Consider the following 18,058-nt stretch of genomic DNA (forward strand, 5'->3'; position numbering starts at 1 on the left):
GGGATGAGGTGGTGTTTTGTAGTATGCTTGCCTTCCACTGGGGAAGGCTGCAAGAGAGCGGAAGGGGAATTGCAGGAGGAAGCTTAATGGTCCTTGTGGACAGAGTGTAGGTGCTCTTCTAAACAATCACTAGTCTATGCTTGGTCTCACTCGTGTGTGGAAGGTTACACTGTGAGCAAAGTGGACTAGATTTAGGAAGTGCACTTGAATCTCTGTCACCTGGAAGGGTGTTTAGGTCCCTGGAAGGTGCTGACAGGAGGAGTGCAGGGACAGTTGTTGCACCTCCCATGGTTGCAGGGGAAGGTACTGGGCAGAGGGAAGTGTTGGAGCTGAGCAGACCTGGGAATCACAGAGTGGTCCCTGTGGAAAATGGGAAGATGTTAGCTAGTCAGATCCCATTGGAGCTGACCAAAGTGAAGTATGCTAGATGAGGCTGGTGGGGTGAAGGGTGAGGATGAGGGGAACTCCTCTGTTCAGTTTGGTCATGGGTGAGAGCAGACATGGGAACCTGAGGAAATGTATGTGAGAGTTCCATTGACTATGGCAGAGGGAAAGCCATCTTTTCAGAAAGGGGATATTTCAGAAGTAACATGCACTGCTGCAGGAACTTGGGTCGGCCACCATCTGAGGAAGGAAACAGACAATTTTTAGACAAGATCTTTCATCAAGACTAGAAAGAAAGGGGAGATGACCAGCATACTTTTTTTTTAAAGTTGGGGTGGGTGAGGTATTGTGCAAAAGTTGGTGGTTTGATTAGCTGGATCCAGGTGAGGGGGACCACGGGCAGGTGAAGAAAGTGGGAGAGTGGGAATGATGCAAGCAGCTGAGAGGTGATGGGAGGGGTAAGTAACAACACTGAAGAAGAGTTTAATAAGAGGACTATTGACCATGGAATGAAAGGTAGGATGGGAGGGAAGATGCTGGAATGGTTCCAGTTTTCTGAAAAATTACAAATGTCACTCCACTCTTCAAGAAGGAAGAGAGGCTGATGAAAGGAAATTACAGGCCAATTAGTCTGATCTCAGTGGTTTGGAAGATGTTGGAGTCGATTGTTAAGGATGTGGTTTTGGGCTACTTGGAGGCTCATAATGAAATGGGCTGTAGTCAGCATATACCTGTATAATTGCTAAATCAAATGGTTGTCCTCTGAGTCTAACAAGGATCACTCCCAATGTCCTAAAACACGTTTTGCCATGTTTTCATCCATAAGAATTCCTACTCCATTAGTATGGGATGTTCCACAAGAATAAATTAGTGTTTTATTTCTATTCTGACATGTTCCAGCACCTATCCAATGAACATGTTATTGTCATGGGAGATCTAAATGCTAAAGTAGGACAAGGTGCTGATGGAAATACCACAGGAAAATTTGGACTAGGGGAAAGAAATGAAAGAGGTGAGAAATGGGTAGAATGGTGCAAAATGAATAAGCAGGTTATTATGAATACCTACTTTAAAAACCATTCAAGATGCTTGTGGACCTGGAAAAGTCCAGGTGATAACACTAGAAATCAAATTGACTTTATTACTATAAACCAAAGATTTAGAAACTCAGTGACTCAATGCAAAACATATCCAGGTGCAGACTGTAGTAGTGACCATAACCCGGTAGTATGTCATATAAAAGTAAAACTTTAAAAAACTAAAGCAAAAACCTGAACAATCCCTTGACTACTTGCAATTAATTAAAGAAGAGAACTTAAGACAAAAATTTACAATTAAAGTAAGGAATAGATTTCAAAGTCTAGAAATAAAATCTGTTGAAGATGATAGCAATCATGTAGAAATGAAATTTAACTCTCTAAAGGTTGCCTTGGTAGAATCAGCAAAGTCAGTGATTCCTAAAAAAGAAAAAAGCACAAAGAATAAATAGATGAGTGTAGCGCGTGGCCAAGTGGTTAGGGCGTTGGGCTCACGATCTGAAGGTCGTGGGTTCAAGTCTCGGCCAAGTCAGTGTGTTGTATCTTTGAGCAAGGCACTTAATCACACACTGCTCCAGTCCACCCAGCTGAAAATGGGTACCGGCAAATGGTATCCTCGCGATAGACTGGCGTCCTATCTGGGGGGTGCGAGTCTCGTACTCTCAGTCGCTTCTCGCCACAGAAACATCGGCCTGATGGGCCACAAGGCTCGGGACAGACTTTAACTTTAAAATAAATGGATGACAGATGAAATCAAAAATCTAATGGAAGAAAGAAGACGGAAGGAAGCAAATCCTATAGAATATAAGTCCTTAGATTAAAAAAAAGTTAAAAGCTTATGTCAAAAAGCCAAAGAAGAATGGTTAAACCAGGAGTGTGAGCAAATAGAAAGAATCCCTAATACTGATCCAAAACGGTTACATCAACAAATCAAGACTATCACTGGTAGAAAGCTCCTCTGTTCTTCAGGTGGATGTTTGAAAGCAAAGTACCATTATCATGGGGAAAAAGGTGAGATTATGAACAGATGGACTGAGTATATTCAGGAATTGTTTGAAGATGATCGAGGTGAAAAACCAGAAATAACATTGAAGGTCCAAGTATTTTAAAATCTGAAGTTTGTAATGCAATAAATAAGATGAAGAAAGGAAAGGCAGCAGGTTCTGATGAATTAGTAACAGAACAAATTATTGCCCTTGAAGATTATGGAATTGAAAAACTTACTGATTTAATCATTGACATTTAATGATAATAATACCAGAAGAGATGAAAAAATTGATATTTATCACTCTTCCTAAGAAACCTGGAGCGATAGAATGTGAATTACATAGGACAATAAGTTTAATGAGTCATATCACCAAGATACTTCTAAGAATTTTGATGACAAGAGCTAAAAGTAAGATACAAGCTGAAATAGGTAAAGAACAATGTGGTTTTATGAAAGACAAAGGTACAAGAAATGCAATATTGATGTTAAGGATACTATCAGAATGAGCTATTCAAGTGCAAAAAGATTTGTTTTATCGACTACACAAAAGCATTTGATAAAGTGAAGCACAATAAGGTATTTGAAATATTACAGAAAACTCTAGATCTAGATTTGAAAGACCTCTGCCTAATCAGAAATCTGTACTGGGAACAAACTGCTGCTGTAAGAATAGATGGAGAAGTGAGTCAGTTTATGAAAATCGAGAGGCGTTAGACACGGGTGTGTTTTCTCCCCTGATTTATTTAATGTGTACAGTGAAACAACATTCCAAAAAATAAGAGATATCTTGGGAATCAAAGTTGGCAGTGAAAACATCAATAATTTCAGATATGCAGATGACGCTGTTAATTGCAAGTACGGAGAAAGAGCTACAAAACTTAATTGATATAATTGTTGAAGAAAGTACAAAAATGGGTCTATCTATCAATTACAAAAAGACAATGTATGGTGATTTCCAAAAAGGAGAATCCTATCTGCAGGCTCAGAATAAACGGGGAAGACATAGAACAAGTACAGAACTTTTGCTACTTAGGAAGCTGGGTGACATCAGATGGCAAGTGTGACATCAAAAGAAGAATAGGGATGGCAAAAGACATCTTTACGAGAACAAAGAGTATACTCACCAATACTAAACCAGGCACGACAACCCGCTCAGAGTACTGAAATGTTACGTTTATCCAGTTATGTTATATGGCTCAGAATGTTGGACAATATCTAGTAACATGAGGAAAGGAGTTGTAGCAGCAGAGATGTGGTATGACAGAAGAGATACTAGCATGGATAAAGCAGTGGCTGATTGGCAGGATGGGTACAAAGGGAGACTTTTCTGCTTGGCTGCCAATGACCAGTGGTGTTCCTCAGGGGCTCTGTTGGGACCACTTTTTATGTTACATGTCAATAATTTGGGTGACTGAATTGATGGCTCTATGGCTAATTTTGCAGACGATATGAAGGTGGGTGGAGGGGCAGGTAGTTTTGAGGAAGTAGAGAGGCTACAGAAGGAATTGGATAGATTTAGAGAATGGACAAGTAGCAGAGGAATACAGTGCTGGGACGTGCATGGTCATGCACTTTGGTAGAAGAAATGAAAAGGTTGATTATTTTCTAAATGGAGAGAAAATACAAAAAAACTGAGGTGCAAGGTGACTTGGGAGTCCTTGTGCAGGATTCCCTAAAGGTTAATTTTGAGGTTGTTTGTGGTGATGCAGGTAAATGTGATGTTAGAATTCATTTCAAGAGGACTAGAATATAAAAGCAACGATACAATGTTGAGACTTTTTAAAGCAGTGGTGAGGACTCACTTGGAGTATTGTGAGCAGTTTTGGGCCCCTTTATCTTGGGATGTGCTGAAACTGGAGTTCAAAGGAGGTTCATGAATTTAATACCAGGGTTGAGTGGCTTGTCATATGAAGAGTGTTTGGCTCTGGGCTTATATTCACTAGAATTCAGAAGAATGAGGGATGACCTAATTGAAACCTATTGAATGGTGAAAGGCCTTGATAGAGTGGATGTTTCCTAGGGTGGAAGAGTCTAAGACTAGAGGATACAGCCTTGGAGTAGAGGGCTGTCCTTTTAGAACAGAAATGAGGAGAAATTTGTTTAGCCAGAGTTCCCCAGTTCCCCTCCTCCACCACTCTCCTCTGCCTGGTGGAACTTGTCCTTACTCTAAATTTCCCCTTTGGCTCCTCCCACTTCCTTCAAACAAAAGATGTAGCCATGTGCACTTGCATGGGTCCCAGCTGCGCCTGCCTGTTGACTACGTGGAACAGTTTGTTCTAAGCCTACACTAGTGATCATCTGGCACTTTTCCTACTCTACATCGCAACTGCATTGGTGCTGCTTCCTGCAGCCATGCTGAACTCATCGACTTCATCCACTTTGCCTCCAACTTCCATCCTGCCCTCAAAATTACCTGGTCCATTTTCTGACACCTCCCTCCCCTTTCTTGATCCCACTGCCTCTGTCTCCACTGATGTCTATTAGAAACCCATGGACTCTTGCAGCTACCTGGACTATACTTTAAACGCAATCCCTTTCTCTCAATTCCTCCCTCTCCACAGCATCTGATGAGGCTTTTCATTCTAGAATGAAGATATCCTGCTTTTTCAAAGAAAAGGGCTTTCCTACCTCCACCATCAATGCTGCCCTCAACCGCATCTCTTCCATTTTATTCCTTCAGCCACCTTACCAGGGATAGGGTTCCTATTGTCCTCACCTACCACCCCACCAGCCTCCGCATTCAGTACATAATTCTCCGTAACTTCCACCATCTCCAATGTGATCCCATCACCAAGCACATCTTTCCCTCCCCCCCCGCCCCCCCACTTTCTGCTTTCCGCAGGGATCACTCCCTACATGACTCACTTGTCCATTTGTCCTCCCCACTGATCTTCCTCCTGGCACTTATCCTTGCTAGAGGAAGAAGTGCGACACTTGCCCCTACACCAGCTCCCTCACTACCATTTCAGGCCCTAAACAGTCCTTCTAGGTGATGTGATACTTCACCTGTGAGTCTGTTGGAGTTGTATACTGTGTCCGGTGCTCCTGGTGTGGCCTCCTGTATATTAGTGAGCCCGATGCAGATTGGGAGACTGTTTCACCGAGCACCTAAGCTTCATCCGTTAGAAAAAGTGTGATCTCCCGGTAGCCACCCATTTTAATTCCACTTCCCATTCCCATTCCGATATGTCTATCCATGGTCTCTTCCACTGTTGTGATGAGGCCATGCTTGAGTTGGAGGAACAATGTCTTGTATTCCGTTTGGGTAGCCTCCAATCTGATGGCATGAACAGCGATTTCTCGAACTTTGGATAATGCCCCCACTCCCTGCCTTCACCATTTCCTATCCCCTTTTCCCTCTCTCACCTTATCTCCTTGCTTGCCCAATGCTTCCCTCTGGTACTCCTTGCCCCTTTCTTCCATGGTCTTCTGTCTCTTTCATCAATTTACTTTCCAGCTCTTCACTTCATCCTTCCCCTTCCAGGTTTCACCTATCACCTGGTGTTTCTCTCTCCCCTCTCCCCACCTTTTGAATCTACTCCTCAGCTCTTTTTCTCCAGTTCTGCTGAAGGGTTTTGACCCAAAGCCTTGGCTGGCCTTCCGAGTTCCTCCAGCATTTGTGTGTTGCTCACATTTCCAGTATCTGCAGATTATCTCTTGTTTGCAGCCAGAGTGGTGAATCTGTGGGATTTGTTGCTACAGACAGCTGTGGAGGCCAAGTCTTTATTTAAGACAGGTTGATTCCTGATCGCTCAGGGGCATGAAGGTATACTGGGGTGGGGGGGTGTGAGTGTTGGTGGGAAAGGTGAAGGCAGCAGATTGAGGCTGAGGAAAAATGGATGAGATGTGATGAAATGGAGCAAATTTGATGGGCCAAATGGCTTCATTCTGCTCCAATATCTTATTGTCTTGTCTAAGGAGGGAGAAGGTGTGGGTGATGGGCAGATTGAGAGGGTGGGAAGGGGAAGAGAAGAGGTAATGGGGGGTGGGGAAGTAGTTACTTGAAGTTTAAAAAAAAACAATATTCATGCTATTGTCTTGGAGACTACCAAGACAGAATATGAGGTGTTGTTCATCTAACTTGCATCTGGCCTCAGTTTAGTAGAACATTTCAGAAGTACTGGAGCAGAACACCTCATCTTGCAAATGGGTACAGCAGAGACTGAAGCTAGGAACAGGGGGTGGTGTCCTTGCAGGAGAAGGTGGGTCCAGGTGTCGTTGAGATGGCTGTGAGAGTCCAAAAGTTTATAATAGATATCAGTAGATAGTTAACTTCCCGAGTTGGCGACAGATCTAGAAAAGGAAGGGAGGTGCCAGAAATACTCCAAGTGAATTTAAAGGCGGGGTGGAAGTGAGTGACGAGTTGTGCATGAGTCAAAGAAGTGGCAGCAGTGGAGCTTGTAGACACTTGAGAGAGGTACAAGTGTATGTTTGGTACAAGGACTGTTCTTCATAGCCATCAAAAAGACATGAAGCCAGGGCCCAGGCAATGGCCCATGACTGTTCCTATGATTTGTAGAAAGTAAGTAATCAAAGTAGTTCTGCTAGGTGGATGAGTGTTAAAGGGAACAGATTGGGTGTTTATCCCAGAAAGAAGCAAGAGATCCTAAATGCACTGTAGAGGTATCTAAAGACAATGTTGTGGTGAAGGGAGGCTGTTAGGGCAGGGTATTGGAAATTCTCAAAATGGTGGAAGGTGTGACAGGAATCCTGGATATAGGTGGATAGGAATTGGATGTAGAGATAGGATAAATGAAGGTCTGAAGAAGCAAGTTGAATAGGGCAAGCAGAGGTATAAACAATGGCTCTATTGGGGCTGTTCTATTTATCATCTTGGATAAGAGATGGAAATGGGCAGTGTGGGTTGGGACATGGTTGGAGGCTATGGAAAGGAGATCCCCTGATACATAGAACATTGCAGCACAGGTCCTTTGGCATATGATATTGTGCCGACCTTTTAATCTACTTCAAGATCAATCTAATCCTTATACAGAGCCCTCCACTTTTCTATCATCTGTGTACCATTTAAGAGTTTCTGCCTCTACCACCACCCTAGCAGGGCATTCCACGTACACTGCACTCAATGTAAAGAGCATAACTCTGACATTCCCCCCATGATTCCCTCCAATCACCTTAAAATTATGCTGCCTTGTATTAACTATTACTGCCCTGGGAAAAAATTTCTGCCTATCCACTCTATCTGTGCCTCTTGTCTTGTACACCTCTATCAAGTCACCTCTCGTACTCCACTACAAACAGAAAATCCCTAGCTTGCTCAAGCTGTCTTCATAAGACATGCCCTCTAGTCCAAGCATCATCCTGGTAAATCTCCTCTGCATCCTCTAAAGCTTCCACAACTTTTCTACACTGAGGCGAACAAAACCAAACACTGTATTCCAAGTGTGGCATAACCAGGGTGTTATAGAGCTGTGCCATCACCATAAGATAAAGGAGCAGAAGTCGGCCATTTGGCCCATCGAGTCTGCTCCGCCATTTTATCATGAGCTGATCCATTCTCCCATTTAGTCCCACTCCCCCGCCTTCTCGCCATAACCTTTGATGCCCTGGCTACTCAGATACCTATCAATCTCTGCCTTAAATACACCCAATGACTTGGCCTCCACTGCTGCCTGTGGCAACAAATTCCATAGATTCACACCCTCTGACTAAAAAAATTTCTTCACATTTCTGTTCTAAATGGGTGCCCTTCAATCCTTAAGTCATGCTCTCTCGTACTAGACTCCCCCATCATGGGAAATAACTTTGCCACATCCTCTCTGTCCATGCCTTTCAATATTCGAAATGTTTCTATGAGATCTCCCCTCATTCTTCTAAACTCCAAGGAATACAGTCCAAGAGCGGACAAACGTTCCTCATATGTTAACCCTCTCATTCCCGGAATCATTCTAGTAAATCTTCTCTGTACCCTCTCCAACATCAGCACATCCTTTCTTAAATAAGGAGACCAAAACTGCCCACAGTACTCCAAGTGAGGTCTCATCAGCGAATGATGCTGTATTCCCTGACCACAGCGAGGCGTATATTAGTTCCATTGATGAACAAAGTCAAAGCTGAACTTGAGAGAATGGAGGCGCTTGACAGTGAATGGGCTTACTGACTTTATGTGGGCATTGTTTCTGCCCTCTGATTACACATTGGGTATGCTGGGGGGATCAAAGTTCTTCACCAAACTAGATGCAAACTCCTGAGTCAAAGAAGCTCACAACCTTTATCGCACCACATGGATGTTAGGCCTTCAAGAGACTCCCACTTGGCATTTCGTCAGCCCCTGAACTCTTTCAGATGTGGTTAAACCACATTTTGGAGGAACTGGAAAGGGTAGTCTACCACATTGACTATGTACTCACTATTGGAGGCTTAAGGGAGGAACATGACAAGAGTGGTATCTGCCTTGGAGAAACTGAAACAGGCTGGAATCACCTGAACAAAAAATGTAAATTTACAAATTTGGAGGTGAAGTTCTTAGGCCGCCAACTGTCCTGTGAGAGAGCACAACCAGATTCAGACAAACTGGCAGGAGTTCAGAACATGGACCAACCTGTGAATATATCAGATCTGCAGTTTCCTTGACATGGTAGACCAGTTAGGAAAGTTCATTCCAGATTTGGCAGAGAAAACAAAGCCTCTGTGACCTCCTTTCTCAGAAATGCTTGGACTTGGGACGCACCACAGGAGAAGTCATCCTCATCACTTAAAACGGAGCTTATCTCTCCGCCAACATTGGTCTTTGATCTGAACAAACCAACCAGAGTCTCAGCAGACAGCTCTTCCTTTGGCCTGGGGGAGCGCTCATACAAAACTGCAGAGGTGTATGGAAACTGGTGGCATATGCAGCAAGACCACTGGCTCCAACTGAAGAGCATTACACTCAAATTGAAAAGCAGACACTGGCTGTCATGTGAACTTGTGAATGCTTCAGCTGCTATTTGTTAGGCACTAAATTCCTACTTGAAACAGACCACAAGCTACTTGTCAGCCTCATCAGCTCGAAACACTTGGATAACTTGCCTCCACATCTTATAAAAGATTCGGAATGAGAACATGTCCCCAGTAACTCTTTCACAACACCAGACAATCTCTTGAGGGCGCCATGCAAAAGTGAGTGGACAGAAGCTGACTCTTCCCTCATGGAAGATACCAACATCTACTTAGCTCAGGTACCTGAAAGTTTTCCTGCATCAGAGTAAACTGGATGAAATTTGTGCTGAGTTGGAAAAGCACCAGATCTGCAGCAAGGTCTTGCAATACTGTGAGCATGGATGACTAGCTGTTCCAAAAGGAACTCATGAACTCAGACCTTACTGGCTTGAAAGAGATGCTCACTATTCTTGATTGTTCGTTGCAAAAGGCCTCCAGACTTGTCATTCCCGCTTTTATGCATGCCAAAATCATCCGTCAAATCCACCTAGAATATCAAAAAAAATCACCAATCTGTGGTGGCCTGTACTGAGCACGCAGCTGGGATATTATGTAAAGCAATGTGATGCATGCAGAAAACTGCTCCAAAGTCATGCTGAACCCTCTGTCGCACAGAATTTCCAGACTTTCCATGGCAAATTGCAAGCAAAGACATCTTCTCACTGTGGGTTACTACTTGTGGAGTGTTTAGATGTCCAAGCTGTCCTCTACATCCTCAGCAGCAGTTATACAGCACCCAAAAGTGAGGAATTGTATGTAGAATTAAAACCTAACTGAATTATTTGCAGCTTGGCTAATAATGTTGCAAAGATAACTAATGAGTAAAGTGCTTGTTGCATGGTAAAGCTGCCAAGGATACCTAGCAACAATCAGAGTTTGTATGTGATAACAAATGTATAACAGCATCCCCACAGTATTCGGGGGCTCACTTGGGTTGCAGATTTTCTTGGACTCTCTGAGCAGGGACTCTGGGGTTCAACTGAGCAACACAAGCTTGCTAATAAACAGTATGTACTTTTAAGTAAACTGTTTGACAATTATTTCCTGGGTCTGAACCTAAAGTCCTCTGGTAGAGAGGCAGTTCGACAAAAGCTATATTCACTCACCATGTGTCAAACAACGGTCCATAATTCAAAGCTTTTTGCTAGGGACTGAGTTAGAACACCAGACAGGCAGTCTACAATACCCACTGGCAAATGGAGAGGTGGAAAGAGCAGTGCACATTCATTAAGCGTCTTCTACTTGAAGGTAAAAGACCCCTGCAAAGCACTGTAACTTATCACCCCACACCTCTTGTGAATGACTACAGTCCATCAGAGCTGTCAATGGGCCAGAGATTGAGAACAAGCCAGGCTGTCTGTCTTTCCCTTCTCCAACCTCACTTGGACAAAGTGAGAAATTTTGAGATAGCACAGCATGAGAAAACGTAGGGCATGCGTGATCTCAGACATGGAGCAAAATCTTTGTTGCCGCTCGGAAATGGTGAGGCTGTGTTTCAGACCAATTCACCAAAGGAACAATAATCCAGCAGTATGCACCACGATCGTTTCTGTTCAGATCATGAGGAAGAAATAGTGGTCTGATCCTTGTAACACACAAAAATTGCTGGTGAACGCAGCTGGCTAGGCAGCATCTATGGGAAGAGGTACAGTCGACGTTTCGGGCCGAGACCCTTCATCAGGACCAACGGAAAGAAGAGATAGTAAGAGATTTGAAAGTGGGAGGGTGAGGGGGAGATCTGAAATGATAGCAGAAGACAGGAGGGGGAGGGATGGAGCTAAGAGCTGGAAAGTTGTTTTGCAAAAGGGATATGAGAGGAGTATGGGACTGACGGGAGGCCTAGGGAGAAAGAGGTGGTGGGGGGAAGCCCAGAGGATGGGCAAAGAGTTATAGTGAGGAACAGGGAGAAAAAGGGGAGAGAGAAGAAAAATTCCAGGATCAGCAGATTTCCTTGTGTAGGCCTGATCCTTGTGATGGCTCTGACCTGACATGGATCCACCTCTCAAGAATCTCCATCTGCTTCAACACTTCCAGGAACCTATACCAGATCGGGTCATTTATCTCCTTTTAAGGTGCAATGTGCTTGAAAGGAGAACCAATTCATATAAGTAAATGAAAGAAACGATCTTGCAGCAGTGCGGTAATTAGGGTTTATCCTATTTGCTTTATGGAAGTAAACTGGCAACATGAATGGTTGAAATTAATATTTAACTTGTTTAAATTATGCTTTTACAAATTCTCTTCCTGATGTAGCAAGAGAGGGGCCAGAAAGCTTCAGTTTTAAAACAATGTTTTCTCTTGCTGAATAAATGAGGCTTTCTTGTTGCAGAATGGATGTAGCAAAGCTTGGTTACTGAAGACAGTAAACATGCCATCTGAGCTGAGGGACTAAGTGTACACACATGCAAGGAATTTGTCATTTTAGGGGTTGTCTGTATAATAGTCCTTTGTGAAGAGTACTGTTCTTGAAAAGTTAAAGATAATACATCTATGGGAAGTTTTCTTTTTTGTTGCAAGCAGGGTGTTGCAGCCTCCAGGTGGTGGATCCAGTATCTCGTTCGGGGTGGAGGAAAATGTCAAACCAGTGCATTCCCGTCCAAGCAAAACTGCATCCAATATCTTTGGGCCACCATTGGAAAATCAACCTGTGGCTAGAAGAAGCAACCCACCGGGTGAGTGCGTTGTTTGGTATTTGGAATAGTAAATACACCTGGAGATGCCTATGCTTATCTTCTGCCTTACAATCTCTCCTTAAGCACTGAGGTCTTTTTTTAAGATTAATTTTTTTAATGCATTTCTACAAGAAACTATGGAAAGAGAACCTAACAACAAAATGGAGATTTATACAGTGCGAAACAAACAAATCCAATATGTAATTCATAACAATAAGGAAAAAAAAGCACCTGAAAGAGAATTATGTAAAATTAGTATCCATCCCAACCTCCCACTGAAAGAAGAAAAACCCAGGCCAACCATTGTGCATATAAAAGAAAAAAAATCAATCGGAACATTCAACCCCAGAGAACTGTAAAATATATATAGAAAAAAAGAAAGTATAATGCTGACTACCAAAAGTATAATGTAATTCAATAAAAAAAAGCTGTATAACTTACAAAAAAAAAGCTGGAAGTAAGGGATTGTAGCATACAAAAAAAAGATATTCTTACCCTAAAGAATTGTGAAAATATTCAAGAAAAGGTCCCCACACCTTATGAAACTTTATGTCCGAATTGAAAAGTGAATAATTAATCTTTTCGAGGTCTAAACAGGCCATAATATCACTAAGCCATTGAGCGTGAGTGGGTGGAGCTGCATCTTTCCACTAAGAAGAACCAACCGTCTAGCCAAGAGAGGCAAACGATAATGTTCGGCATTTAGTCAGACTTGAGTGCAAATTTACATCACCCAAGGTGCCAAAAAGAGCAACCAGAGGGTTAGGTTCTAAGTGGCAATTAAGAATATGAGATAGGGTTGAAAAAAAACTCTCAAATTTCTCTAGACTAGGACAGGTCCAATACATATGAATAAGGGAAGCCTCAGCTCCTTTACACTGTTCACAGACAGGGCTGAGGTCTTTTGAAACTAGTCTGGAGTTGGACAACTTCACTCCAAACTGTACCTGTGCTTGTTTTGGCTGGTCTTTGTCATGTGCTTAGTGGTGGACTCTAAGCAAAGTTTCTGTAGAGTGTCAGTTGGTAAGTGAATGGATTGTGTTCAGCAAGCAGTCATTCTGTTTAATCCTTATAACTTCTAACAGGTGATACAGATGAGTAAGGGTAAGAATAGTTACCCTTAGACGAATAGTTTGCATTCAAAGTCCCGTGACCTCGTATTGATTTATTATGGCACAGAGGAGTTTGCCACTTGACCCATTAAAATTGATGCCTGCTTTCTGAAGCAGTACAGTCAATCACATGTTTATAATTACAGACAGCACCAGGACTCAAATCTTGTCGGTGATTGCTGACACAGTAAAGCAATTGCACTAACTACCATACTACCATGGTCTTGCAGATGAATGTCAGCGTTCGAAAAGCAAGATTCAATACTGTGTAGAAGTCTTGGGCATGTGTATATCGCTAAGGTACTTAAGACTTTTGCACAGTACTGTATATTGGTTAAAATAGGAAGATAGCTGGGAAACAGAAATAAACTTGGCTTTGTATTAGCTCAGTAATATTGTTATTTGGTAACTGGAAAGACATGATGCTGTACAAAAGTCTCAGGCACCCTAGCGATATATTTGTGCTTATCCTTTTGGTATTAAGAACACAATTTTCATTCAATATCATCAAAGTACATTTACTAAAGTATGTATAGAGCATGCAACCTTGAGATTTGTCTTTCTGCAGACAGCTACAAATCAAAGAAATATTGTCATTGTCGTGGTGGGAGATTTTAATTTCCCAAATATTGATTGGCATCTCCCTAGAGCAAGGGGTTTAGATGGGGTGGAGTTTGTTAGGTGTATTCAGGGAGGTTTTCTGACACAATATATAGATAAGCCTACAAGAAGAGAGGCTGTACCTGATCTGGTATTGGGAAATGAACCTGGTCAGGTGTCAGATCTCTCAGTGGGAGAGCATTTTGGAGATAGTGATCACAATTCTATCTCCTTTACCACAGCATTGGAAAGGGATAGGAACAGACAAGTTAGGAAAGGGTTTAAATGAAGTAAGAGGAAATATGAAGCTATTAGGCAGGAACTTGGAAGCATAAATTGGCAACAGATGTTCTCAGCAAAATGTACAGCAGAAATGTGGCAAATCTTCAGCAGATATTTGTGTGGTGTTCTGCATAGGTACGTTCCAATGAGATGGAAAGGATGGTAGGGTACAGGAACTGTGGTGTACAAAGGCTATTGAAAATCCAGTCAAGAAAAGAAAAGCTTATGAAAAGTTCAAAAAAAAAACAACTAGGTAATGATAGAGGTCAAGAAAATTAAGGCTAGCAGGAAGGAACCTAAAAATGAGATGAGAACCAGAAGGGGCCATGAGAAGGCCTTGGCGAGCAGGATTAAGGAAAACCTCAAGGCATTCTACAAGTATGTGAAGAGCAAGAGGATAAGACGTGAGAGAATAGGACCAATCAAGTGTGTATGGAACTGGAGGAGATAGCAGAGGTACTTAATGAATACTTTGCTTCAGTATTCACTATGGAAAAGGACCTTGGTGATTATAGGGATGACTTGCAGCGGACTGAAAAGCTTGAGCATATAGACATTGAGAAAGAGGATGTGCTGGAGCTTTTGGAAAGCATGAAGTTGGATAAGTCACTGGGACCGGATGAAATATACCCCAGGCTACTGTGGGAGGCGAGGGAAGAGATTGCTGAGCCTCTGGCAATGATCTTTGCATCATCAGTGGGGACGGGAGAAGTTCCAGAGGATTGGACGGTTGTGGATTTTGTTCCCTTATTCAAGAAAGGGAGTAGAGATAGCCCAGGGAATTGTAGACCAGTGAGTCTTACTTCAGTGGTTGGTAAGATGAAGATCCTGAGAGGCAGGATTTGTGAACATTTGGAGAGGCATAATCTGATTAGAAATAGTCAACATGGCTTTGTGAAAGGCAGGTCGTGCCTTAAGAGCCTGATTGAATTTTTTTTGAGGATGTGACTAAACATGTTGATGAAGGTAGATGCAGTGAAAGTATGGATTTCAGCAAGGCATATTGAGAAAGTAAGGAAGCATAGGATCCAAGGGGACCTTGCTTTGTGGATCCAGAATTGGCTTGCCTACAGAAGGCAAAGAGTGGTTGTAGATGGGTCATATTCTGCATGGAGGTTGGTGACCACTAATATTCCTCAGGGATCTGTTCTGGGACTCCTTGTCTTTGTGATTTTTATAAATGACCTGTATGAGGAAGTGGAGGGATGGGTTAGTTAATTTGCTGATGATGCAAAGGTTGGGGGTGTTGTGGATAGTGTGGAGGATTGTCTGAGGTTACAGTGGGGCATCGATAGGATGCAAAACTGTGCTGAGAAGTGGCAAATGGAATTCAACCCAGATAAGTGTGAGGTGGTTCACTTTGGTAGATCAAATATGATGGCAGAATATAGTATTAATGGTAAGACTCTGGGCAGTGTGGAGGATCAGAGGGATCTTGGTGTCTGTGGCCACAGGAGACACAAAGCTGCTGTGCAGGTTGACTGTGTGGTTAAGAAGGCATGCGGTGCATTGGCCTTCATCAATCGTGGAATTGAGTTTGAGCCGAGAAGTAATGTTACAGCTGTATAGGACCCTGGTCAGGCCCCACTTGGAGTACTGTGCTCAGTTCTAGTCACCTCAATATGGGAAGGATGTGGAAACCATAGAAAGGCTGCAGAGGAGATTTACAAGGATGTTGCCTGGATTGTGTTTCATGCGTTATGAGAATAGGTTGAGTGAACTCGTCCTTTTCTTCTTGGAGTGACGGAAGATGAGAGGTGACCTGATAGAGGTGTATAAAATAATGAGAGGCATTGATCATGTGGATAGTCAGAGGCTTTTTCCCAGGGCTGAAATGGCTAACAGAGGGCACAGTTTTAAGGTGCTTGGAAGTGGGTACAGAGGAAATGTCGGGGGTAAGTTTTTTTTAACGCAGAGAATGGTGAGTGTGTGGAATGGGCTGCCGATGGCTGTGGAGGCGGATGCGAGAGTGTTTTGTTTTTTTTTAAGAAGCTCCTGGTATAGGTACATGGAGTATGGAAAAATAGAGGGCAATGGGTAACCTTGGTAATTTCTATTTACATGTTCAGGACAGCATTATGGGCCGAAGGGCCTATATTGTGCTGCAGGTTTTCTATGTTTCTAAACATTATAGAACCAGTTTATTTGAAAAATACACAAGACCATCAAATATGTAGGGGAGGGAAAAACAAATGATGCAAATAACAAAGTGCAAATAAATAACACAAACATTAACAGCAAACCCACAATCCTCAAATGTGAGTCTACGTCCATGAGCCATTGAGGTGAGTGAAACTGGTCCTGTAGCTGATGGCTGCAACAGCCACTGAGTGAGCTTGTTCAGCACGGTGTCAATGTCTGCAGGCCACAGCCGCAGATCCAATTCGGCGCCAGAGTGCCTTGATCAAGTATCGTTAAACACTGAGGACATTGAGCATCAAACTGCAGCCGAAAGTGAGTCCATGTCCCATGATATTATAAGAAAGATGCTAGCGTGGATAGAAGATTTGCCTCCTGCCAGTCAGCCAAGAGTGGGAATAAAGGGGACCTTTTCTGGTTGGCTGCTGGTGACTAATGGTGTTTTACAGGTTTCGGTCATTCCTCAATGATTAAAAAAAAAATGTTCCTTATGCAAACACTTAAAGCACGTTATCTTGAACTTGGCAGAATTGAAATGTTTTGGCCTATTGGGTGTATAGTTTGCAAGCTCATGATTGATTAAGATACAGCGAGGAATAGGCTGCTCAAACTGCAGCAACCCAGCAATCCCCAGTTAATCCTAGCCTCATCACAGGACAATTTACAAAGACCAATGTCTTTGGACTATGAGAGGAAACCAGAGCACCTGGGGGAAACCCATGCAGTCACAGAGAAAACAGACTAACTCCTTACAGGTAGCGACAGGAATGAACTCAGTCACTGGTTCCTGTAAAGTGTTGTGTTAACTATTATGCATTGTGCATTTTGGTATCTATGTCAATTAATTGCTCCTTAATTTCATTCCAGTTGAGCATCATCTGCAAGTTGTGTTGCAATTTTGACTTTAATGATGAATGATGGGCCCAAACTTTCCCTGTGCAACTCTAGTTCTCTATCTGCCAATTGAAGTAACTTTTCATAATAACATTTAAACTGCTGGAGGAACTCAACAGGTCAGGCAGCATCTACGGAAATGTTTCAAGCCAAGAACCTTCATCAGGACTGATCATTATTCATAACCTCTGTAATGATGCTGTTGTTTATTTGTTTACTTTGTGTACCTGACCTATTTATAATAAAGTGTAAAATACAAATCAGTCATCAAATTGAATGGTGGAACAGGCTTCTGACCTGAGACTGCTGAATGGCCTCTGTTTCTGTTACTCTGAATATCTTGGATATTTTAGGTGCATGAAAAGCTATCATTGTAAATACCCACATTAAAGATTTGGCTATATTTGGCTAATGGTGGGCTTCAAACAATGCCACTGTATTTGTGCATGTGTGTTTCCTGCCAGCAGATTAGTAGTGCTGCTGAAGCTAACCATGGGCTAAGCCTGGGGGACTAGTTTTAAGCAGGGTGTTGCCCAAGCTAAACGTTTCCTCCTCTGATCTTGTGTGATTGACCAACCTTTGAGCATGTACTTTGTTTTTTCAATAAATGGTACCCAGCAATGTGAAATCTGAAGGTTTCTAAAGTATTAAGTTTGAAGTTTGAAAGTTATTTATTTTCCTAGGTGGAAAAAGTAGTGGTATCTTTGGGGCAGCTACCACTGAAACGCCTGATCTAAAGCAACGGAGAAATCCTCCTGGTGGCAAGACAAGTGGCATCTTTGACACTGTGAAAACACCTCCCAAAACTCTGGTAAACTAGCGTGATATCACCTGACAAGTTTTGAGATGTGTAACTTTTGTTGCAGGGTACCTTAAAGTGCATACTGGGTTGAAGTTGTCTTGGGGCAATTGTACGGTTCTTGACTTTTTACTGAGCCATTTGTCAGTAGTTTTAATCTAATGCAGTAGCAGGGGGACTAGTGTAGTCCTGTGTGATCTTCACTGTAATTT

General features: G+C 42.6%; 1 protein-coding gene across 1 annotated transcript in view; it reads left to right on the plus strand.

Annotated features, from left to right (window-relative positions):
* jpt1b (Jupiter microtubule associated homolog 1b) overlaps positions 1–18,058 on the plus strand; it is a 78,798-nt gene that overhangs the window by 16,172 nt on the left and 44,568 nt on the right. The window contains exons 2-3 of the mRNA XM_063030848.1: positions 11,869–12,020; positions 17,731–17,858. Of these exons, the coding sequence (XP_062886918.1) occupies positions 11,869–12,020; positions 17,731–17,858 (280 nt within the window). The remainder of the gene's footprint in view (positions 1–11,868; positions 12,021–17,730; positions 17,859–18,058) is intronic.

This window comes from Mobula hypostoma, chromosome 22, assembly GCF_963921235.1.
Source record: "Mobula hypostoma chromosome 22, sMobHyp1.1, whole genome shotgun sequence".
NCBI lineage: Eukaryota > Metazoa > Chordata > Chondrichthyes > Myliobatiformes > Myliobatidae > Mobula > Mobula hypostoma.